Source organism: Diabrotica virgifera, chromosome 4 (assembly GCF_917563875.1).
Source record: "Diabrotica virgifera virgifera chromosome 4, PGI_DIABVI_V3a".
In the NCBI taxonomy this organism is placed as follows: Eukaryota; Metazoa; Arthropoda; class Insecta; order Coleoptera; family Chrysomelidae; genus Diabrotica; species Diabrotica virgifera.
The window spans coordinates 237,909,768-237,936,568 of record NC_065446.1 but is presented as its reverse complement, the minus strand read 5'-3'; the positions used below and the strand labels follow the sequence as shown (position 1 = coordinate 237,936,568).

The following is a 26,801-nucleotide window of genomic DNA, read 5'->3' as shown; positions in this document are numbered from 1 at the left end:
TTGTCCGACTAGACACCGTTAAAGCTATTAACAAATTTCAACTGGCTATTAATCAACTTTTTTTGGTACGCGGGATCCAGGTTTAAAAGTAACGTCGAGATCAGAGCAATTATTTTTCATATACCCGTTACGATTACGATGTATCTCCTGCACATTTCTTTAAATACTAGTACCTATGTTGAAACGACTAAAGTGTTAAAAGGGGGCGGCAAATATTAAGTTGCACACGGGCGGCCAACACTTTAGCGGCGGCCCTGTATAAGACAGTGATAAGACATAATAGCTAGTGAAACATGGTTGATGAACAAATCCGATGAAGGCACGCTTTAAAAAGAGCGGGCCTTAGAAAAATATTTTGAGCAAAGCTATGGAATGTGGAAAAAAAGACCAAATATAGAACTAGAGAAGATGTATGGTATCACAAAAGTTTGGGATGGTTGGGACATATCCAAAGGATGCCAAATACTGGACTACCCAAAGAATACTGACGGGAAGAAAAAGATTAAAGAAGAAGAAAGGTAGGCCGAAAAGAAAGTGGAAGAAGAATGTTTAAAAAGACAGAACTTAAAACTTTTTGAAAATGGTTGTTCATTTTTAAAAACTTTTTATTTAAAATTTAAATTTTTAATAAACTTAAAACGTAGGTATCGAAAAATATGTATCGATTTTTCAAATCGTTTGTCCTTTCTATTCATTTGAATAAATTAAATAACTCGATTTATGATATATCGATTACTAGGTCAAGGGCGATAGGCGATAGGATGTTCGGATGTTTACGATTTTATAGTTTTTTTTATGAGACAAAAAACAAAACAAAGTGTATGTAAACGGTTTTAATCTTAGTATTTCTCAGGTAAGCAAAATTATTTATTACCAGATTGTTACTGAAAACAATCTGAAACTGTTAACTACTATAATTTTATATGAAATTGTGTAATTGGATAAATATACCAATAGGTTATATTGATGTAAGATTATGGCTAAAGTTGCGTCATCCGTGTAAACAATAATTACGCAAAGTGTGACAATTATTGCACTATGTTTTATTAACAAATACTTTTAAAATTAAACGGATATTAGATATATTTGAACTACTGATGTATTTCAATTACTATCAACTACCACCTACTGTGATATTACCAAACGATATACGAGGATGCATTAATAAATTTTAGTTTATAGAAAAATAATTTAAAAGAATAAAAGAAATCTCTTCAAATTTTGTATATTAAAGTTCATGCATATCCGTGTTATATTTTCTTTCATTATGGAACATTTTGTTAGAGAAAAATTACTAGAAAAGTATATACTTAGTACTTAGTATACCTATACTTCTTAGAAGCCAATGGGAGATAGAAGTAAGAAATGGAGTCCTACTTGGTCAGCGGCGGATCCAGCATCGTTAAGAGGGAAGGCCGATTGGCTAAATTTCTATAAAAATAAATGAATGTTTTTATAATCGATATATACGTGTTTTTAATTAAAAAGAATTAAGTCACTTGGTTTGAGAGGGGGCCATCTCTCCCCATCGCCCCCCCCCCCACCGGGATCCGCCACTGTACTACACCCCAATTTTGTAGGCAATAGTTTGCTTTTATTTTAAAAAATTTTGTGCATTGTTAGGTTTGGAATTGCCGTCAATTAATTTATTTCCATTTTCAATTAATTGCTGCTGTAATTCTTGTAGATTTTCTATTTCACGCATTTTTTATTCAACCAATTTTCCTGTGCTTCCCTTATTTTCTTTTATATTTCTCTGTGTATCTTGACATACCTTGTTTTGCCTACAGTTTTAACGATCCTTATCTTCTGCATTAACCTATAAGTACCTATTTCGTCGGTCATCCCGTCTGTTTTATTTTTCTGGCACTTTTTATTGAGTTCATATTTATTTATTTGTAGCAAAATATGTACGTCTTTTAAAATGTTATATTTGGCCCATTGTGTACTGTATGTGTAATTAAAAAGTAGTCAAAAATCATTACTCGGGGGGTTTTTGGGGTCGCTAACGATGAATATGACATCGGAAGTGATTTCTGGAGTACCTGGTGCCCAGGGTACCTACTGTTTACCCCGTCTTGTGGAGTTTTTGGCAAAAAATTTATTAAAAAATTAGTCAAAAATAATTACTCGGGGGTTTTTGTGTCGCTGACGACGAATATGACATCGGAAGTGAACTACGGAGTACCTGGTACCCAGGGTACCTACTGTTTACCAGTCGTCTTCTGGAGTTTTCGGCACATTCATTAAAAAATTAGTCAAAATTCATTACTCGGAGGTTTTTGGGGGTCTCAGACGACGAATATGACATCGGACATGATCCCCGGAGTACATGGTGCACAGGGTACCTACTGTTTACCTCGTCTTCTGGAGTTTTCGGCAAATTCATTAAAAAATTAGTCAAAAATCATTAGTCACGAGATAAACAGTAGGTACCCTGAGCATCAGGTACTCCGGAGATCACTTCCGATGTCATATTCGTCGTCAGAGACCCCGCAAAACCCGCGAGTAATGAATTTTGACTAATTTTTTAATGAATTTGCCGAAAACTCCAGAAAACGAGGTAAACAGTAGGTAACCTATGGGTACCAGGTACTTCGTAGATCACTTCAGATGTCATATTCGTCGTCAGCTTCCTAAAAACCCACACATAATGATTTTTGGCTAATTTTTTAATGAATTTACAGAAACTCCAGAAGAAGTAGGTACCCTGGACACCAGGTATTCCGGAGATCACTTCCGGTATCATATTCGTCGTTAGCGACCCCAAAAACCCCCAAGTAATTATTTTTGACTAATTTTTTAATACATTTTTTGCCGAAAACTCCACAAGACGAGGTAAACAGTAGGTACCCTGGGCACCAGGTACTCCGGAGATCACTTTCGACGTCACATTCGTTTTCAGCGACCCCAAAAAACCCCCGAGTAACAAAATTGAACTCATTTCCGCCGATAATTGACAAGTTCTGAATTTTTTTTATTGTCTGATTGAGATGCACTTTAAGAATGCATTTTTTCAATATTATATCATGACTCGGGGTCACAAAGTTTCCGGGTGCTTTCACGAATCGAATGCATCGGAGGTTCAGTGCTTTATTGCTTCGATAGACATTTTTAACCAAAGACCGGATGTAGTGAGGACAACAAGCAGGTCCAGAGTACGATTTAAGGACAAACTGGAAGGCAACTTACGAGTGTTAAGAATACGAAATTGGAAAACCAAGACGAAAGATAAGAAGGAATAGAAGATGATTCTAAAATAGGATAAGGAAATTCTATTTACTAACACTCCGTATTTAAACGTTCACATAAAAATTAGGCAGCTGAAAGTGCAGTACATAAAATATATAAATTACCCATTTATTGCGGCTTTACCGAGGATCTGGTTTAATACATATTTAATGAGCTGGAGTACCAGATTCTTAAAAACTATTTACTTAACTAATTCCTGATAACCATAACGATCAATTATTAACATATTTCTTAAAGCTTTTAACAATGTCAGTGTGATAAGGCTGGCCTTGCGATTTTGTTTCATTAAAGAAAGAATACTTAGTTGTTGAATATGCGTGTTCCAAGTGGTACTCTTTAAACGGAAGATTATTACCAAATTATTACGTTAATTAAATCATTGATTAATCACGAATTTGTATTTCGAGTCAACGTAAATATATGTATTTATGATAGTGACGTCAAAGATTGCTTGCCGATGATAATGATTTTTAAGTGAAGTTCTGATTTTGTGTATCTAAATAGATATATAGTGTTGAATTGTTTTATTATTGAATTTTGTGTTAGGTATTTTTTTCATTGTTTTATACTTGAGTAAGTAAAATATTATTATTCTTAATTTTTAGTTCCCCTTTTGCTTGCTTTCGGAATAACTTATCTGTTTTATCTTCATACATTTGCGTCTTCTGAGCTTTTAGTGCATCGTTTCATCTCTTCTGAGAATAGCACACGCTCTAATGCCTACTAGCGATTTACCTCAAGCGTCATCACCAAATTTCAATGAAAATCATAACGAGTTTAATGCGCTGTATAATTGAAAATCAACAACCTGTTGTAACCAGTTTTTAAATGATTGGCAAAATTCACAAAAATTATACAAATTCATTATTTGCTCAGTATTTTTAAATGCATCACTCTGTATTTTACATCACCATTATAAACTCTAGTCAATGTAGTTTAATTTTTCCTAAGTATTTCCTATGCCTATACTTAATAGTTATGGAGATATTTTAAATTGTAGTGAAAAAAGGTTACGATTTCAATTTATAGTATGGTATAACTAGACCCAAACCCAGACATCCAAATTGAAAGTTATTTTCCAACACCAAATTGTTCTATATGGTCCACATAATGTTCAGAAAAAGTCACACCATTTTGTGCGTCGTGTTTTAGGGGAGAGTGGGGAGAAATCGGTAAATTAGCAGTTTTTTTACGTTTTTCGTCAATATTTCTATAATTATGCGGTTTAGCATGAACAACCATCTATACAAAAATGTTTTACATTATATTTGAAATAAAAAAGGCCCTATGCATAATCCTTCTAAAATAAACGGTTCCAAAGTTACGGAGGTAGTATAGTAGAATTGGTCCAAAAAAAGGCCTAACCCAAACATCCAAAGTAAAAGTTTTCTTCCAACACCAAATTATTCTATATGGTCCACATATTGTTCAGTAAAAAGTTATACCATTTTGAGCGTCTGATTGGGGGGGGAGGAGGGGGGAAGATGAGGGAGAAGTCGGTACATTAGTAATTTTTTTACGTTTTTCGTCAATATTTCTAAAACTATGCTTTAGCGTAAACAATGTTCTATACAAAAATGTTCTACATAAAATTTAAAACAAAAAAGGTCCCATACATAATTGTTATAAAATCAACGGTTCCAGAGTTACGGAGGGTGAAAAGTGGAGGTTTTCGTTACTTTTTATATTTTTGGGGTAATTTATAATATTACTACTGAAGAAAGAAATTTTCTTTAACAGGATTTTGTTTTGTAAATAAAATTTGCTATTTCAGTGGCCGGTGGTATGTTAGTGATAAGCCCTTGAAGAAACGTCAACCTCACCATTCAAAATCATCAATTGCCCAAAAAATATAAAAAGTGTCGAAAACCTCCACTTTTCACCCTCCGTAACTCTGGAACCGTTGATTTTATAACAATTATGAATAAGACCTTTTTTGTTTTAAATTTCATGTAGAACATTTTTGTATAGAACATTGTTTACGCTAAAGCATAGTTTTAGAAATATTGACGAAAACCGTAAAAAAAACTACTAATTTACCGACTTCTCTCCCCCCAAACCGGACGCTCAAAATGGTGTAACTTTTTACTGAACAATATGTGGACCATATAGATATAGAACAATTTGGTGGTGGAGGAAAACTTTTACTTTGGATGTCTGGGTTAGGCCTTTTTTTGGACCAATTATACTAGACTACCTCCGTAACTTTTTAACCGTTCATTTTAGGAGGATTATGCATAGGGCGTTTTTATTTCAAATTTAATTTAGAACATTTTTGTATAGAAGTTTGTTCAGGCTAAACCGCATAGTTTTAGAAGTATTAACGAAAAACGTGAAAATCTCTTAATTTACCCCCTTCTCCCCCACTTCCCCCTTAAACCCGACGCCTAAAATGGTGTGACTTTTTTCTGAACATTATGTGGACCTAATAGAACAATTTGGTGTTGGAGGATAACTTTCACTTTGGATGTCTGGGTTATGCCATCTTTTGGATCAATTATAGCATACTATTATTTCACGTTGTCACAAAAGTTGATCACCCTTTATAACATAGTATTTGTATAATAGACAATTAATGTGCACTGTCATTTGTGATTCTTGTCAGCTTATAATTTCTTTGATGAAGCCCATTTCGTATAATCATAGGCTTACTTTTTGTAGAAAAGCTATTATTTTAAAAATGATTAAAATACAATTTCGCTTATCACTAAAACAGAACCACAAAATAGTGTTTTCTAAATGTTGAATTAATGAAGCAATACAGGGTGTCCCGAAAAGATTGGTCATAAATTATACCAGACATTCTGGGGTCAAAAATAGTTCGATTGAACCTAACTTACCTTAGTACAAATGTGCTCATAAAAAAAGTTACAGCCCTTTGAAGTTACAAAATAAAAATCGATTTTTTTTTCATATATCGAAAACTCTTAGAGATTTCTTATTGAAAATTGACATGTGCAATTATTATGGCAGCAACATCTTAAAAAATAATTAACGTGAAATTTGTGCACCCCATAAAAATTTTATGGGGGTTTTGTTCCTTTAAACCCCCCCAAACTTTTGTGTGCGTTACAATTAAGTTATTATTGTGGCACCATTAGTTAAACACAATGTTTTAAAACTTTTTTGCCTCTTAGTACTTTTTCGATAAGCCAGTGTTTATCGACATATTTTGAATATTTGTCGAATCCACCACATATTTTTATATGGCTTAGTACGATTATTATAGATAAGGGAAAATGAAAATGTAGTATGTCAAAGTGTGTAAATAATTTTATTTCCTTAGCTGAGCGCTTTCGACATAAACGTCATCATCGGAGCTAATGGTCAAATACTAAAAAAGTACCGCTACATAGAGGTGTAAACAAGTGCATCTTAGGAATGTACATTTGATTTTTAAATTTTGAATGCTAACTTAGTCCTCCGTACAACAGCAAACAGCAAAAAAACAGAAAGAAACGGCCACATACACGTTGCACAATAACATATAAACTTTTTTCATGGTCCGGGTGTCGATATCACCCGTCCATCCTTGGCCTAGTAACAACAGCTGACTAGAGTCTGTGTCTTTCTGTTTTTTTGCTGTTTGCTGTTGTACGGAGGACTAAGTTAGCATTCAAAATTTAAAAATCAAATGTACATTCCTAAGATGCACTTGTTTACACCTCTATGTAGCGGTACTTTTTTAGTATTTGACCATTAGCTCCGATGATGACGTTTATGTCGAAAGCGCTCAACTAAGGAAATAAAATTATTTACACACTTTGACATACTACATTTTCATTTTCCCTTATTCATTCAAGTGTGTACAAACTTATCAGTCTTTCAACTATGATTATTATAGAGCCCTGTTAATAATCTGAAAATTTATTTATAATTTACATTTTTAGGTATATTTTGAAAAAGAAGCCACATCTCGATAAAAGGTCACTTGTCAAAAAAAGACCAAGAGGCAAAAAAGTTTTAAAAATACTGTGTTTAACTATTGGTACTGCAGTAATACTTTAATTGGAACGTACACAAACATTTGGGGGGTTTAAAGGAACAAAACCCCCATAAAATTTGTATGTAAATATATTAAACAAGAAGCCGCATCTCGATAAAAACTGGCTTATCGAAAAAATACTAAGAGGCAAAAAAAGTTTTAAAAATGTTGTGTTTAACTAATGGTACCACAATAATGAATTAATTGGAACGTACACAAAAGTTTGGTGGGGTTTAAGGGAACAAAACCCCCATAATATTTTTATGGGATGGACAAACTTCACTATAATTTTGTTTTAAGATGTTCCTACCATATGAATGATACATATCCATTTTCAATAAAAAATCTAATAGTTTTCGATATATTGAAAAAAATCTAATTTCATTTTGTAACTTCAAAGGGCTGTAACTTTTTTTATGAGCACATTTGTACTAAGGTAAGTTAGGTTCAATCGAACTATTTTTGACCCCAGAATGTGTGGTATAATTTATGTCCAATCTTTTCGGGACACCCTGTATAACTTGAATGAGAACAATAGGAATACATACTTCTTCTTCTTGTAGTTGCTTCTCCTATTGGAGGTTGGCTATCATCACAGCTATCTGATAAGATCTACTGAGCTGCAACTATACCACTCTCTAAGTTTCTCAGCCAGGAAATTCTTCTTCTACCTATGGATCTTTTACCCTTTATTTTACACTGTATTATGAGCTTCAATATCTCATATTTCGCATCTCTGGTAATGTGGCTCAAATATTCCAGCTTTCTTGTTTTGATGTTCTTTATCACCTCGCAATCCTTTTGTAGCCTTCTATAGCACCACATCTCAAATGCTTCCAGCTTGTAAAATATATGCTTGATATTGTAAAATCCGGAGATATGGGATGCAGCCAGAAAGCAGTTTATTAACGAAAAGTCTTGGATTTAAAATATTGTTTATTATATTTTTATTTCAATTATTCTAATTGTTTAAAAGGTAGTAAACTTTGCATCTGGGGCTTTTCGTTGTTTTCCTCGTAATACGAGAGATGTCGCTGAATTGCGTCTCAGAGGTGGGTTCATTGCATTGCGATGGTTTGCCTTAAATTGGCAGAATTGTTTGTATTTCCTTCAGAGTTGAGACTTCTGAGCTTCACTGATGAGGCATAAGGATGCTGAAATAGCTATATGGAGATGGTGGTCCAACTCTGAATCAAATATAAACAAAACCTGCCTTGATCTTTTTTATCTTTTTCAGTTTTACTCAGTTTGAGTATTTAGAAACTGTCTTTCGGTCCTTTTCCTTGACGAAGGGAAGGTAAATGCGTGGCCAAAGTGTCCTCTATTTGCTTTCTCCTACTTTCGTCGTCTCTTGTGATTATATATTGTAAAATCCGGAGATATGGGATGCAGCCAGAAAGCAGTTTATTAACGAAAAGTCTTGGATTTAAAATATTGTTTTTTATATTTTTATTTCAATTATTCTAATTGTTTAAAAGGTAGTAAACTTTGCATCTGGGGCTTTTCGTTGTTTTCCTCGTAATACGAGAGATGTCGCTGAATTGCGTCTCAGAGGTGGGTTCATTGCATTGCGATGGTTTGCCTTAAATTGGCAGAATTGTTTGTATTTCCTTCAGAGTTGAGACTTCTGAGCTTCACCGATGAGGCATAACGATGCTGAAATAGCTATATGGAGATGGTGGTCCAACTCTGAATCAAATATAAACAAAACCTGCCTTGATCTTTTTTATCGCTTCCAACTTCTTTATATGGTCTACTTTTAGTGTCCAGCTTTCCATTCCATACAACAAAGTCAAGAACACATAGCATTGCTCCAGAGGAAGATCTCGATTAACAAACATTTTTTTCATTTTTATAAATGCTTTTCTTGCAATTTCAATGCGTGTCCTGATTTCTCTACCTTGGTCCATTGTTTCCATTTACCCAGGTTTCCAGATTTGTAGTTATGTACTCTTTCTACTTGTTTTCCCTCGATATATTTAGTCTTCCTACTGATGTATGTTGCTTAGAATTAATCATGAACTTGGTTTTCTTAAGGGGATGGGTACGTAGTTTCGGCCCCATTACTATTTAAATGGGATTAATTTTTTTTCAAATCTTGAGAAAACTAATAAGTATTTTTGAAAAATTTAAACGCAGAATGAAAGATTACGTTCTTACCGATGGCCGAAAGTCCCTGAAAACTTCTGTAATGTTTATTTTAATAAGTTACAGGGGTTAAAAACTAAGAGAAAATGTAGTGTGATTTTTATTTTCAAATATCTCGTTCAAAAGAAACTTTTTATTTATTCTAAGGGACTTTCGACCCTCGATAATAATTTAGTCTTACATTCTGCGTTTAAATTTTTTAAAAATATTTATTAGTTTTTTTAGGATTTGAAAAAAATGGACACCATGTCCGTGGTGATATTTTCCAAATCGAACATTCGCTATCTTTGTCATACAACGCACTGAGTCAAATAGAATATGATGACAAGACAGTGGCAATTTTAAATATTTGACATGGTATCGGGAATATTTTCAGTTGTTGATTAAATAATATTGATAGTGTATTTGATAAATAATTGATTTAAGACGTGAACTTAATAAAAAGTTAATTGTTTGTTATTTATGGACGATCCAAGCAGAGAATTGACCAGGATATATTCTGTGATCCAAGTATTTTGTTGTTAAAGATGTTCAAAATTATTGTAAGCGTGCCATAGTAACAATATATATTATTAAAAAATCACTTTAACACTTTTCCTCTTTTCTCGATTGAGTATTAGTTTTTGTTGTACAATATACAAATTATTACAAGCACTGAATACATAATTAGTGAAAAAATCGTTGAAGTGCTTCTAGACTGTCTGCAAAAATAGCGGTATCGCCTGCGAATCTGATGTTCAAGATTTTTCCGTTTACTGATATACACTGTTTTTTCTCTGATATTGCTTCCTTAAAAATAGCTTCACATCACCCGTGTTGAGCTGCCCCCCCCCCCACTTGCAAAAATTAAAAAACAAATAGCCCTGATTTATGAGCTATTTATGAGCTTTCATATTCCGCAACTTAAAAATTTTGAGCTCGTTCCACTGAGCAGGAATTTAATATTTTAGTGGGGGGGCTCTAGTGGATAGTAATATTTTAGTGGAGGGAGTAATATTTTAGTAGGGGGAGTCAGCCACCCCCACTACTTAAAAATAGTAATATTGAATCGATTTTTGTGGCAGAATTACACGAGACGTGTTTTTTCCGATTTACTTCGACGAAAACTTTCCCCGGAAAAAGCGGGTTTTTCCAACAAAATCTTTAATTTTCAACTAAACTTTTAGATAAGTAGTTGTTAACCAATAATTAAATAACTTGGTAAAGTAAAAGCTCTTTCCGTATATATTATAATTCCAGAAGCCGATGGAAATTGAATGAACAGTTTAGCAACAATTGAAATGTAAATTAAAAATTTACGGTTGCTATAATAACGACAATAATTATGATGCATAAGAATAATTATGATTTTTTCATAAAAAGGTACTATACCTATCTAATGTACTTTACAGAATTGAAATTGGACTATTTAAGCGGTCTCAGGAATATTTTAAAATTATAAACAGTTTTTTGGCTTATAAACAAATAGAATATCTCGGGAAATATTAAACTAAATTTAAATTGTGAAAACGGTATTCGAAAGACAGTGGTAGGACGCTTCTTTCAAAAGAACAAACGTTTAATTATGACGAGTAGTTCCTGAGATACAACCGGTCAAAATTGACCGAAATTTACGGCAAAGATATAAACAGTAGGATCATAATTTTCAAACCATCACCTTTTTGTTTTTGTTCTCTTTCTCCACACCAATTTTCCAATTTTCATATCTTTAAAATCCTCATAACATATATTATTATAATAAAAACTATCGATAATACGTGTGAAAATTGCCAAAAATAGCAAAATTCCAATCAAAAATTAGGTTGGAGAAAATGTAACCCTCAAAGTTCAAAATCGGTATACGTTAACAAAATGCATTTTCTCGGCTTCCCATGGAGCAATTTCGTTCATTCTTTTTTTTGTTCCCAAGTAACTCGAGTAGAGCCATCAAACTAACGCATTATTAAATGTCAAACTTGCTTTTGTTTTGTTATAATAAATTTATTTATTTATTATAACACAATATTTTAATTTGTTTAAATAATTATACAGCTTTCAAATGAGAATATTTATGTTTTTAACTTTAAAAGGTATACTTGTAGTAAGTTTATTTAAAAAAAAGCCTACAACTGGAAAAAATATGTAATTTTCTGTTCTTATAAATAATTAATCTATTATAACAAAACAAAAGCAAGTTTGACATTTAATAATGCGTTAGTTCAATGGCTCTACTCGAGTTATTAGGGAACAAAAAAAGAATGAAGGAGATTGCTCCATGGGAAGCCGAGAAAATGCATTTTGTTAACGTATACCGATTTTGAACTTTGAGGGTTACATTTTCTCCAACCTAATTTTTGATTGGAATTTTGATATTTTTGGCAATTTTCACACGTATTATCGATAGTTTTTATTATAATAATATATGTTATGAGGATTTTAAAGATATGAAAATTGGTGTGGAGAAAGAGGACAAAAATAAAAAGGTGATGGTTTAAAAATTATGATCCTATTGTTTATATCTTTGCCGTAAATTCTGGTCAACTTTGACCGGTTGTATCTCAGGAACCACTCGTCATAATTAAACGTTTTTCATTTTAAAAGAAGCGTCCTGCCGCTGTCTTTCGAATACCGTTTTCATGATTTAATTTAGTTTAATATTTCCCGAGATATTCTATTTGTTTATAAACCAAAAAATTGTTTATAATTTTAAAATATTCCTGAGGCCGCTTAAATAGTCCAATTTCAATTCTGTAAAGTACATTAGATAGGTATAGTGTATTTTTATGAAAAAATCATAGTTGTTCTTATGCGTAATAATTATTGTCGTTATTATAGCGACCGTAAATTTTTAATTAACATTTTAATTGTTGCTAAACTGTTCATTCAATTTCCATAGACGTCTGGAATCATAATATATACGGAAAGGGCTTTTACGTTACCAAGTTATTTAATTATTGATTAACAACTACTTATCTAAAAGTTTAGTTGAAAATTAAAGATTTTGTTGGAAATACCTGCTTTTCCGGGGAAAATTTTCGTCGAAGTAAATCGGAAAAAACACATCTCTATGCAGAATTTAATTGCGGTGAATTTTTATTAGGGTGTTTTTGGTCTAAAGTTAAAATCTTTGGAGTTATAGAGCAAAAATTGAAAAAAACACGATTTTCGGGCGCCATTTTGTTTATAAAAAAAGTAGCACACTATCTGCGGACTTTGCATATCTATATTATTAATACATACAATAATAAGATTCGATTCCAGCAATAAAATTGCTGGTAAATAACTTTTCCTTGTATTTTGCTAATTAGCCCAGAGTACATGTACATTTCGATTATTGAGCTACAACCCCTTCGCATGAAAACTACCCCATCTTCCCGGCGTACGAAAGAGTTGTACTTAAAATGCTTTAAATTAATTATTTGGCGACTACTATCATTTAATAATTGATGAGCTCCCAAATTACGCGCATTTAGATCAGTAAATTGCAATGTATTTTGTATAGTGCAGTCACTGAAAGAAAAAATCAACGATTACCTTTAATTTCGGTTAACCTTCATCGATTTTCACGAAAATTGGTCAGTGGTTAGAGGATACCTCAAGAAACAAAGGTGACTGGTGCCACCTTGCACCTTTACCCTGAGGGTGGATACCGCCCCTTCTCGGGGGTGAAAATTATTTTATAAAAAATAACTGCCCAAATCAATCAAAGGATAAATTATAAGCAACATTTGTTATATAAAGTTATTAAAATAAATCAATACTTTTTAAGTTATTAAAGATCAAAAATTTTAATTATTCGTGAAAAAAATGCATGTTTTAAAGCGGTTTTTCATAAATCACTGAAAAACTGTAAGTTTTTACAAAAAAGTTAATAGTAGTTTAATTCGTATAGCTTATATTCTAAGCATAAACTCTTAAATCACGCTCATTTCGATTATTGAGCTACAACCCCTTCGCAAGAAAACCATCCCAGGCTTAAGAGAAAGTTGTACTTAAAATAATTTAAATTAATTATTTGACGACTACATATCGTTTAATAATTTATGAGCTCGCAATATATACGCATCTCAATTATTGAATTGCAATTTTCATTTATACTGCAGTTACTGAAGGTAAAAATCAACTATGACCTTCGATTTCGGCAAATCTCCATTCATTTTCACGAAAATTGGTGAGCGAGTAGAGAATACCTCAAGAAACAAAATTAACAATAACAACTTGCGGTTTTAGCCTGGGGTATATGTCACCCCTTCTCGCGGGTGAAAATTGCTTTATTAAAAATAACCCCACAAATCGAGAGAGTTATTAAAGATCAAATATTTTAATTTTTGTGAAAGAAAATGTATGCTTTATAGCGATTTTTCATAAATAACCCAAAAACTGTAAGTTTTTACAAACAAGTTTTGATTTGAAGCTAATAAAAAATATAATAAATTGCTTACTTGAAAACCCCTTTAATGTTAATTTAAAGTAAGTTATAAGTAATTAAATGTATATTTCTTTCTGCGACTATTGAAATCTAAGGATTCAAGCTTAAATAACGGGAAAGAGATAAATTTTATAACACTTACTAAATACTTGTCAAAGTACGTAGAAATACCTATCAAATAAGCTCCAGAAAAAGTTGATAGCATCAAAATTTATACTCCAAAAATTTTTCCAAAAAATCGAATTTTTTTTTTAAGACCTCTGTTAATTTTTATGATATCAGGCCCATCCAACTATTTGAAAGGTCTTCAACATTTAATCTTTCAAATACTTTTTTTTTTTTTGGATAATAGGTTAAAGGACTCCAGTTACATTGTTCTCGTAGTAAAATTTCGGCTTAAACGTTTCTATCTTCGTTATTTTGATTCATACAGAAATCAAAAGACAAGTAAAATCTTTGCTAATAAAAAAAAACTCAAATTTCGTTATCTATCATTTTTTACGTGTAAGGAGTATTGTTGGAGTTATTATCAAAAGCAAATAATTTACGAAAATTTGAAAAATTTTGATTTTTTTTAAATCATATTTAAAATGATAACTCCAACTCTCCAACAATACTCGATACACGTAAAAAATAATGATAGATAACGAAATTTGAGTTTTTTTTTATTAGCAAAGATTTTACTTGTCTTTTGATTTCTGTATGAATCAAAATAACGAAGATAGAAACGTTTAAGCCTAAATTTTACTATGAGAGCAATGTAACTGGAGCCCTTTAATTTATTATCCTAAAAAATAAAGTATTTGAAAGATTAAATGTAATACAGTTTTATAGCTCGAAATTACCTTTCAAATAGTTGGATGTGCCAGATATAAAAATTAACAAAGTTATTAAAAAAAAAATTAAGAAAAATTTTTGGAGTATAAATTTTGATGCTATCAACTTTTTCTGGAGCTCATTTTATAGGTATTTCTAAGTACTTTGACAAGTATTTAGTAAGTGTTATAAAATGCATCTCTTTCCCGTTATTTAACCTTGAATCCTTAGATTGTAATATTTGCAGAAAAAAATATACATTTAATTACCTATAACTTACTTTAAATTAACATTAAAGGGTTTTTCAAGTAAGCAATTTATTACATTTTTTATTAGCTTCAATTTTAGTGATGAAAACTTTTTTGTAAAAACTTACATACAGTTTTTGAGTTATTTATGAAAAATCCCTTTAAATCATGCACTTTCTGTCACAAAAATTAAAATATTTACTAAAAAAATAAAGTATTTGAAAGATTAAGGCCCGGTACTTTATGTCTCCGTTAACAGCCGGTTAGTTAACCGGGGTTTAATCGGGACAGAAATATATGCATAACATAGACATAAACGCAATTATACTTATTATTATATTCATAAATAATAATTATAATTGCTTTTATTACAACGCAAGAGGCCCTATGAGGTACTTTTCTGTCCCGATTAAACCCCGGTTAGCTAACCGGCTATAAAAATTGGTCAGGGTTCAATGACGGCACCCACTAGTCGCGCGAATTTTGGTACCCTGCAGAAGCGATCGTTCGATCGCCTTCCAAGAGTGGGATGCTCTGACTGTTACTGCTTCTAAGGGGTGCTTAGGTATATTCGCTTAAAGAATATTTTCCTACTTTATATATCAAATGTTGCTTATAATTTGTCCTTTGATTGATTTGGGCGTTATTTTTTATAAAATAATTTTCACCCCCGAGAAGGGGCGGTATCCACCCTCAGGGGAAAGGCGCAAGGTGGCACCATGTCACCTTTATTTCTTGAGGTATCCTCTAACCACTGACCAATTTTCGTGAAAATCGATGAAGGTTCACTGAAATTGAAGGTAATCGTTGATTTTTACTTTCAGTGACTGCACTATACAAAATAAATTGCAATTTACTGATCTAAATGCGCGTAATTTGGGAGCTCATCAATTATTAAATGATACTAGTCGCCAAATAATTAATTTAAAGCATTTTAAGTACAACTCTCTCTTACGCCGGGAAGATGGGGTAGTTTTCATGCGAAGGGGTTGTAGCTCAATAATCTAATTGTACGTGATTTAATAGTTTATTCGTAGAATATATAAGCTATAGGAATTATATCCGCAATACGATATATTTTAAGTTTTCTCAACATTTTTCTCTTAAGGTAAATCAATTAAAGGGTTGTTTGGGGGTGAAGGGGATTAGTTCAAAAATCGAAACTATATAATTTTAAGAGCTCATAAATAGCTCGTAATTCTGCCACAAAAATCGATTCAATATTCCTATTTTTAAGTAGTGGGGGGGCTGACTCAGCCCCCCCCCACTAAAATATTAAATTCCTGCTCAGTGGAACGAGCTCAAAATTTTTAAGTTGCGGAATATGAAAGCTCATAAATAGCTCATAAATCAGGGCTATTTGTTTTTAATGTTTGCAAGTGGGATGGGGGGGGGGGGGCAGCTCAACACGGGTCTTCACATCCAACTAATACCTATGTAGTTTCAAATTCTACGGTTTGTTGCCATACACTGGTAAGTTTGTTCAAGATAAAAATGTGTGAGAATTGAGTAATTAATGATTATTAATTATATATTATTATTATTAATATAAATTATTACACCACCTTTGTAGTGATTTATAGAGTTCTTCTTCTTCTTATTCTTTTAATAGGACTATGTCCTGTTTCTTCTGTTACAGTCTCTGCTGCAATACGGAGCTCCAGCTCTCGTACCATCGTTTTTTTGGGTCTTCCTATGGGTCGCTTAGTGTTGGGCTTCTGTGTCTTCGCCCACATAATATGTATACGTTCAGGGTCAGGCGCGGATACGGGGGGGGGAGGGTCAACGGGTCCATGGACCCCCTGTTGTATTTAGTCTATAAGTATTTTTTTATTATTTATAATTTTTTTCGGGGGGGGGGGGTCAACGGGTCCATGGACCCCCCTGTTGTATTTAGTCTATAAGTATTTTTTTATTATTTATTATTTTTTTCTGTTAACTCTAAACTTTAAGCCATCAGTACAACACTAAATTACACGACAACCGCTTCCAAAGAATTGAAAGAAGCCATAAAATCTAATAAAACACCCTTCTCTGAAAAATAATTTGCAGGCGCATTTGTTTGGGTACCGGTGGAACCACAAACAACGTTAATATTTTTCTCAATTCAAAGAATAACAAAAATGATATTTTAAGATGCAAATACATTACACTGGGTATAAAGCTTATCTCATGAAAAGTCACGTTTCAAATTTGCGATACAATAAAGATATAAAAATTTGTATTTTACTAGATAATCCATGCGTACCTACCCATTGATGGTAGAAAGGTTAATCTTTATAGTAAAGAACGACCAGTGAGATTATTAGTCGTGAATTCTCTATCAATCCTTTTGATACCGTAGGTATCTGGGATTATATAGTGTATTTTATCCTTAGAGTAACTGTGAGTCGTATGGCTAAATCTGGAAAATATAATATTTGATATTTGAGGGAAGTCTGCCCCCCCCCCCCTATTATGAATTTCTAGATCCGCGCCTGTTCAGAGTCCATCCGATCTACGTGGTTTCTCCACATGCGTCGTCGTGCTCTTGTCCATCTCACTACGTCTTGAACGTCTATTAATAGAGTTGTATCCACTTATTCCAATTTCTGAATCTACAATATCATAAAATTTGTAATTATTGTATCACACAACAACAACGGTGCTATTGACGGTTTCTAAAGATACAGGTGTTTTCAAATCTCTAAAAGTTGTATCAAATGTGCGTAATATGTACACAAGAAGAGTAATCTTCACGTATGTCTAAATGTCGTATTGCTATTGTTAGGCCGTGCGCCCGTACCGCCGTACCAGGTATAGATTTAGGCGTCAGATCGTCTGCAGAATAGTCTATCTGTTCGTGTTCGAGACTATTTAGGATGGAACATGGAACGATCTTTCGACGGACGAGTAGAACCTGAATTACGTACCTTTTTCTAGAACAGTGTAGGACTAATATAAATAAGAGAACAAATTGTTTTCAATTATAATAAAGTTAAAAATAAAGTAAATAAATCAGTTCATTATGATAATTATAGTGTTCATTAATGTTTTTCGTTGTTTCAGAACATTTCTAACCCAATTCCTCCCTCTAATCCATCATGTCCGAATTCGTATTAGCAGCATCAGCCGCAATGGGTGCGTGCATATTCACCAATCCCTTGGAAGTACTCAAAACCAGAATGCAGTTTCAGGGAGAGTTGCAGGCTAAAGGAAAACACGCAGTCCACTACAGAAACGTCTTCCATGCCACGTATAATATAGTGAAGAACGATGGAGTTTTAGCCTTACAGAAGGGATTAGTACCCGCGCTATGGGTCCAGCTGTTCCTTAATGGAATGAGGTTGGGTAAGATTTTAAAAACAGAGTATAATAAAACAAACAAACAATTTTATTTAGTTAATACATTTTCTTTTCTATTTTCTATTTGCAATCTGTTGCAACGAATGACACGAAGAAAGTATTTAGCCTAATAAAATAAAAAAAAAGTCAAAATGTAAATTCGTACAGGTTAAAATAAATTTTATATCAAAGTTTAGGTGGGTACAAAAGATATTTTCGTATCCAAATCATACAAGGGGATCATTGTTTAAATAATTAAAAAGGGGTCATTTTTGCAAAAAAATACTTTTTTAACTGCTGAGGTAATTCACTTATAAATGAAGGTCTGTGGGATTTTTTTCTGCAAAGTTGAAGGGTAAATCTTTCACATAAGACTTACCAAATTAAATTTGACCCCCTATTTATTTAAATAATTGTATATAAAAGTTTAAAAACAAATTTGCAAAAAAATATTTTTAGCGTTTTAAATAAGCACTATAAAATATCTTATTTTACAGACTAAGTTGCGCTATATTACCAGTATTAAGCAAAAGAAATTGGTCGAAACATATTTAATATTTTTTGAGATATTGAATTTGTTTTATTAAATGTTACTATATTTTCAATTGCAAAAACGCGGTTGTTGCCAAAGAAATATTCACCTTCTTAAGATCTCATTATTTTTATTTTTATGTATATTTTCGATAAATGTACATATTGATAAATTCAAATTTCAATTAAACTCCCCCCCTAAAATGGCATTTGAAAATTATTCAAATTTGTTTATAATTTGTTTTTTTAATAACGTCGCGGGGATTAAGTATTTTGAAATGCCGTTTCGATAATTGGGTTCCTGGGAATTTTTTATTAATTAACAAAATTTTTTGTCGTTTTTTCTTCTTCTTTTTTTTTCTTGGAATTATATTACTACGGGCCCTTTTAGAGTTAAATTTTATTAAGAATGTCGAATCTCTGAGTTGTAGATTCTGGACCTAAAAATATTAAGATTTAACTAAAATCTCTTAAATAAAATGTGGCTACTTACTGAGTTACAGGGTGTTTTATTTAAAAATTTAACAATTATTGTTACCAAGTACTTGAAAACTATTTGACGTATCCTTATCATACTTGGCACAAAGTGTGGCTATTATAAACCCTACTAAATTGTGATTAATAAACGTTTCTAGCTAGTGCCAGATGCGTACGTGCCAAATTCTACGCCGCTGAGTGAATTACTACTTTAGCGAAATTTTTCGATTCTCCAATACTTTGTATGTAAATAACTTTATTGGTATCGATAAAGTCATCAGTTTGAGAGATATTTAAAGTTTAAAATGAATGAATGAATGAATCAAAATAACTATGCCGTTTCATTTTTAACGTCCAATATCTCGAAAACTAATGACTTAATCGTTACCAGTAAAGAGTATATTATTTACATAGAAAGTATTGGAGAATCGAAAAATTTCGCTAAAATAGTAATTCCCTCAGTGGCGTAGAATTTGGGAAGGGTCAACCATTAACTATCCCCTGTCGTACGCCTCTGGTAGTAGCTAGAAACTTTTATTTATCACAGTTTAGTAGACTGTATAGTACCCACACTTTCTGCCAAGTATGATAAGGATACGTCAAATAGTTTGAAAGTACTTGGTAAAAATAATTTTTAAATTTTTAAATAAATCACCCTGTAACTCAGTAAGTAGCCACATTTTATTTAAGTGATTTTAGACCAATCTTAATATTTTTAGGTCTAGAATCTACAACTTAGAGATTCGACATTCTTAATGAAACTTAACCCTAAAAGGGCCCGTAGTAATACAGGGTGTCATGAGGAACTGTACATACTTCTACCTTGTATAGAGGCTCCTATGGGGAATAACAAATGACCATTAAAAAGTGTCTGCTCCCATTGTTTAATAATATACAGGGTGAGTTTCGCATTTTGACAGAAATTTGTATTCGTCATAATTTTTGAACGGTCAGATCGATGTGTCTCTTATTTTGGTCAATCGTTACACTATTACCACCTAATCAACTGATTTATTCAAACTAGAAAAAAATCAGGTCCGGCTTAAAAAAATTAGTTCGTTTGGGTCTTAGAAAAAATTTCACCCTGTATACGCTTTTTGAAAACTCTAATATGAATTTTACAAATTAGACAAATAGACAATTAAAATGGCATACTTATTTTTTCCCCACACGATTACTTAATTTTTTATAAAAAAATTAAATTTGACTATAAATTCAAAGTTTGGTAAAGTGAACCATAGATTTAATAAAATTAACTTTTATTACAAAAATTAATTTTTTTAACAAATATTTAATTTGTGTTACCACCCAATCAACTGATTTATTCAAACTAAAAAAAAATCAGGTCCGGCTTTAAAAAATTAGTTCGTTTGGGTCTTAGAAAAAATTTCACCCTGTATACGCTTTTTGAAAACTCTAATATGAATTTTACAAATTAGACAAATAGGCAATTAAAATGGCATATTTATTTTTTCCCCACATGATTACTTAATTTTTTTATAAAAAAATCAAATTTGACTATGAATAATAATTAAAAGTTTAAGTGAACCATAGATTTAAAAAAATTAACTTTTATTACAAAAATCAATTTTTTTTGAACAAATATTTAATTTATGTTACTACCCAATCAACTGATTTATTCAAACTAGAAAAAAATCAGGCCCGGATTTAAAAAAATTTTTCGTTTTGGTCTTAGAAAAAATTTCACCCTGTATACGCTTTTTGAAAACTCTAATATGAATTTTACAAATTAGACAAATAAGCAAAATAAAATGGATTATCTATTTTTTCCCCACAAGATTACTTAATTTTTTATTAAAAAATCAAATTTGTCAAAATCGGAATTTTAACCTAAAAATGAAAAAAAAAAAATGAAATCACGGTTTAACTCGCTACAACTCTGTTCCATTTTAATATTTTTTTTCTGAAATTTTACAGCACATATCTCTTACCATTGTGAAGACTATGAAAATTGTTGTAGACTTTCAGTCTTCTTCTCCTAAAAGTTATGAATTTTTACAAATAAACGATGCAGATTCGTAAATTGCAAAGTTAAATCGCAAAAATTAAGTGAAAAAATTTAAAATTTATCTATTTGATCACGTCTATGTTAAACTATAGAGTCCAAAGAGAAGTGTTGTGGGGAGTTATAGATCTAGACGTGTTATAGAAACAAAATGGTGAAACTTTTATTTTTAAGAAAAAAGTTGTTTAATTTTTTTTTATTTTTATGGTAAAATGGCGATTTTGACAAATTTGATTTTTTAATAAAAAATTAAGTAATCGTGTGGGGAAAAAATAAATATGCCATTTTAATTGCTTATTTGTCTAATTTGTAAAATTCATATTAGAGTTTTCAAAAAGCGTATACAGGGTGAAATTTTTTCTATGACCCAAACGAACTAATTTTTTAAAGCCGGACCTGATTTTTTTCTAGTTTGAATAAATCAGTTGATTGGGTGGTAACACAAATTAAATATTTGCTTAAAAAAATTATTTTTTGTAATAAAACTTAATTTTTTTAAATATATGGTTCACTTTACCAAACTTTTAATTCATAGTCAAATTTGATTTTTTTATAAAAAATTAACTAATCGTGTGGGGAAAAAAATAAATGTGCCATTTTAATGGCCTATTTGTCTGATTTGTAAAATTCATATTAGAGTTTTCAAAAAGCATATACAGGGTGAAATCTTTTCTAAGACCCAAACGAACTAATTTTTTAAAGCCGGACCTGATTTTTTTCTAGTTTGAATAAATCAGTTGATTAGGTGGTAATAGTGTAACGATTGACCAAAATAAGAGACACATCGATCTGATCGTTCAAAAATTATGACGAATACAAATTTCTGTCAAAATGCGAAACTCGCCCTGTATATTATTATACAATGGGAGCAGACACTTTTTAATGGCCATTTGTTATTCCCCATAGGGGCCTCTATACGAGGTAGGAGTATGTACAGTTCCTCATGACTCACCCTGTATAACTTCAAGAAAAAAAAAGATGAGGAAAAAAGACAAAAAAATTTGTTAATTAGTGAAAAATTCCCAGGAACCCAATTATCGAAACGGCATTTCAAAATATTTAATCCCCGCGACGTTATTAAAAAAAAACAAATTATAAACAAATTTGAATAATTTTCAAATGCCATTTTAGGGGGAAGTTTAATTGAAATTTGAATTTATCAATACATTTATCAAAAATATACATAAAAATAATAAGATTTAATACAGGTGAATATTTCTTTGACAACAACCGCGTTTTTGCAATTGAAAATAGAGTAACATTTAGGGCCGGTATTTCCAACCTCACTTAAGCCAAAGCTTACTTTAAGCCTTTGCTTAAGCTTAGATGCCTGTATTTCCACTTCAATTTGAGGCTTAAGCCTAGGCTTAAACCAAATAATTTTAAGCTCGCGCGGGAGTTGGTTTAAGCCTTTGCTTAAAATTTGTTTTCTGTTTTTTGAGGTTATTTCTATAGATTATTAATTATAGAGTTCTTTTGAAAACCAACTTTTAAGTAATAACGTTATTATTGGATTATTAAATAATAATCTATTAATTTATTAATCGTAATAACGATTATTAAAATTCTTACTACTTTTGGAAGGTGTAGGCACATGAAAATTGTTTATTTCTACAATGCTTGGTAGGTATATTTATTTTACAAAAATAAACTTACATTCCAATTTGACATTTTAAGGAATATATCCAATAAACAAAATTAAAAAAGACGGATCTATTGCTTATGCAAAATAACAATAAAAATATAACCAGAGAAAATATAGAGAATAAACTAAAAACACATGTACCATGTACACAAAATTAAGTGAAGTAAAAATAACATTGATACAGATGACAAGATAAAATTAAATGTCAACAGTAGTGGTTTTTACCTCAGAACAGTTAGCTCTGGCACTTTGACGTATTCAGAGGTACCAAACCAATTAACTTTACAGCTGAGCATCAGTTTAGTTAAGAGAATGATGGAAATACGGCACCCAGCTTAAGCTTCTCCGTAACTTTTGACACAGGCTTAGCTAAGCAAAAGCTTAAGTAGCTATTGAAATACCGGCCCTAAATAAACAAATTCAATATCTCAAAAAATATTAAATATTTTTGGACCAATTTTTTTTATTAATACTGATAACATAGCGCAACTTCTCCTGTAAAATAAGATATTTTATAGTGCTTATTTAAAACGCTAAAAATAATTTTTTGCAAATTTGTTTTTAAAGTTTTATGTATAATTATTTAAATAAATAGGGGGTCACATTTAATTTAGTAAGTCTTATGTGAAAGATTTGCCCTTTAACTTTGCAGAAAACAATCCTATAGACCTTCATTTGTAATTGAATGACCTCAGCAGTTAAAAAGTAATTTTTTTGCAAAAATTACCCCTTTTTAATTATTTAAACAATGATCCCCTTGTATGACTTGGATACTTTCTTGAAAATATCTTTTGTACATACCTAAACTTTGATATAAAATTTTTTTCAACCTGTACGAATTTACATTTTGATTTACATGTAGTGTAATTTTATTTTACTAGACATTTTGTTATCCAGACAATTACCATGTCGAAGTAAGATGAATAGCAGTTTGAATTCGTCAATTCTTTCCACAGTTGTGTTGTGGTCTCTAGATCTTAAAAGTGTGCTTTATAGAACTAATCGAGGGACGATCTTGAAGCCAAAGACAAGTAGTTCGACAAAAAATTCATCCAACTGTTAGAGATGAGTTGAGCATCATACTAAAAGACTTCTTCTTGACTGGCTTTACAACTCGGGGTGAGTCTTCACAGCATCCATTATAGATCTCCATCTTCTGCGATCTCTCGCTTCCATTTCCCATGGTTGTACTCCAATCCTAGATAAATCGGCTTCAACATCATCCTCATCATCCTTCCATCTGTTTCTGGGACGGCCTACTGATCTTCTACCATCTAGTCTCTCAGAAAACACTGTCTGTAACACTCTGTTTTCCTCTGATCTTACTACATGACCTACTCATCTTATCCGATTAGCTTTCATACAGGGTGGGGCATTAGTATGACAAAGTCAAATTACTCGTTTGTCGTAAGAGATACGAAAAAAAGTTATTTAGGTAAAAGATGGGGCATTGATAGGACCATAATTAAAAAATATTTTCAAATATACTGTGGCGTGCCTATTGACAGGGTGACACAAACTTATGTTTTTTTAAATGGAACACCATTAACCATCAACAACCTTAACTACGAATGTATTTGGATATCTCTTTCAATATTAATAAATTAATAAATTGTCGAAAAATTATTTTTGATTGGATATTTTCACGGCCACCTAATAAAGTTTCACGTAATTTTTGTTGCAATTAATGTTTGGCTTAAAGAATCACGAATAACTTACAAATTAAAGCACTTAGGTATAGGGAATGCTTAAGAAATAAAAAAAGTACCATAAAATATCATTTCATTACAATACTAAAATACAGGGTGTTCCATTTAAAAAAAACTCAGAAAATACTCATTCTGAGTTTCGACCCACCCTGTATACTAAAATTAAACATTTCGCTATACTGTTAATGATTAGCAGTAGTAGACTATATTAAAAATCGTTTGAATATAAATAGAAAATTTGATGTCCAATCACTACAATTCTACAGGGTGTAGATTGTAGATGTTGCTACGAAATTAACAAAAAAACGTAATTAACTTTTAAACTACCTCGTATTGACATGTACAGTCTTAATGTAGATTGTCTTTTTAGCAGCTTAGATCTTAATAATGGTGATAGGGAGTATAATGCTCTATTCCCCGCAGCTATCCTTGCTGATACCTCTTATTCTATGTGATCATTAATAGTTATGTTCTGCTTAACTCTTGGTCTTGGATTTTTTATAGTCGAGGAAATGAAGCATTTTGGCTCGCAATTTTTTCGTCCAGCATGGATTTACTTGAAATTTTCACAGAAGGTAGGGAATAGCCCAAGGAGCATTTTCTATATCATGCGGCTGTACGCTAAAACCTTGAGGGTGGTTGCCACGCCATCTCGGGGGTGTGAATTTTTTATTAAATTTTAGCCATGTAAGTCGATGTAAAACGTAATTCTAAGAAAAACATGTTTTTTACATTTTTTTCGAAGAACTAATATTTTTCGAGTTATTCGTGGTTGAAAGTAACAGTTTTTCGACGAAAAAATCCACTTTTTTAGAGAGATTTTTGAGAATAACTCGAAAAATATGCATTTAATAAAAAAACTTGTAGCTATCGAAATTGTGTCTTTACGACCAATAAAAACCGAGATACGGCATGTTAAAGGTTAGCTTTTTTCGTCAAATTTATAATTTGAAATATTCAAAGCCAAATAACGGGAAAACTTTGCATTTTTCGAGGAAACCTTAAATAATCTTTTTTTAAGGATATAATCAGACCTTTCAAAAGATAAACAACAAAAAGTTTCTAGCATAAAAATTAAGTGACTTATGATCAAAAAAAGGTCGGTACCTGCTTTTCTTTATGAAAAAATCAGTAAAAACAACCCCCTAACTACCCTCCTAATTAAAAATTGGTCTTCACCTTTCTGTAATTCCTTTTATATTTGTATTATCAATACACCCAAGAAGTTTGACCCATTTAAAAGGCCTAATTTTAGAAAAATTGGAGTTTAAAGAAAAATTGATTTTTTGCAATTTCGTATTTTTCGCCATTTTCTTCAAAATATCTCCGAAAATAGGAAAATACTAGAGATACGAAAAAAATTATAGATTACTAAATTGTAGCTTTTTTCATAACTAAAATTTTTTGTACATATATTTTCATTACAGTGAATAATTAGCGAGATATAGCTGTTTAAAACCTCTATTTACGAGCAAACACCCCCTTATCGAGCCCTTTAAACCCTCCCCAATTAAAAACTAAGGTATCTTACGGAATTTAATTTACATAGTCTTATAGCTCTTCAAAAATCCTACAAAATCATTTTTAAAAAAACGTTTTATCCCCAAAAATAAAGGAGATATGTTTATAAGACGATTTTTTTTCGAAAAATTCGAATAGTCCGCTTATAGAGCATTTTCAATATTAGTCCAGGGTAATAAGGTTTTTTCCATGACACTCGAGCAGCCAGGGTACTGAAGCGTTTTTTCGACAGGTAATACCTATAAGAACAAATTGTAACTATTTCCTGCGTAGGATCTGGCGGCCATTTTTATTTATAAACAATTAACTGTCAAAAAATGGCATTTTTCCCTATTTTTTCAAATCAATGGAAAACGGTGAAACTTATGGTTTTTTTAGTACAAATATCTTTGAGATTATGGAAAAAGCTTTAAAATGACGTATTACAAAGTTTGATATACTCATTTATTGTTAATATAATTGAGAGAAAAGGTCGGAATTGCAAAAAAAATTAATTTCGCAATATCTATTATAAAAATTAGTGTACAGCTTTGAAATTTTTGTCATATAAGGGTTCTTTGGTGCTTAAGATGTGATAAAAATTTCAAAGCGATTCATTCAATTGTTTAAATTTTATTCAAATTGTTTATCCCAGAGAGCATTTTTTTTGCAATAACATAAGTCAGAAAAAAATGAAGTTAGAACCATTCCACAGGTGTCAAATGAAAGAGC

General features: G+C 31.5%; 1 protein-coding gene across 2 annotated transcripts in view; it reads left to right on the top strand.

Annotated features, from left to right (window-relative positions):
• Positions 1–729: 729 nt before the first annotated feature.
• The window catches only part of LOC126883355 (solute carrier family 25 member 35-like), a 38,574-nt gene continuing 12,502 nt past the window's right edge, over positions 730–26,801 (top strand). The window contains exons 1-2 of one of the 2 annotated variants that reach the window (XM_050648814.1): positions 730–853; positions 17,906–18,187. In XM_050648814.1, the coding sequence (XP_050504771.1) occupies positions 17,941–18,187 (247 nt within the window). In that variant the 5' untranslated portion in view covers positions 730–853; positions 17,906–17,940. Of the gene's footprint in view, positions 854–3,539; positions 3,826–17,905; positions 18,188–26,801 lie in introns of those variants that run through there. The other variant, XM_050648813.1, reaches the window with a different exon arrangement.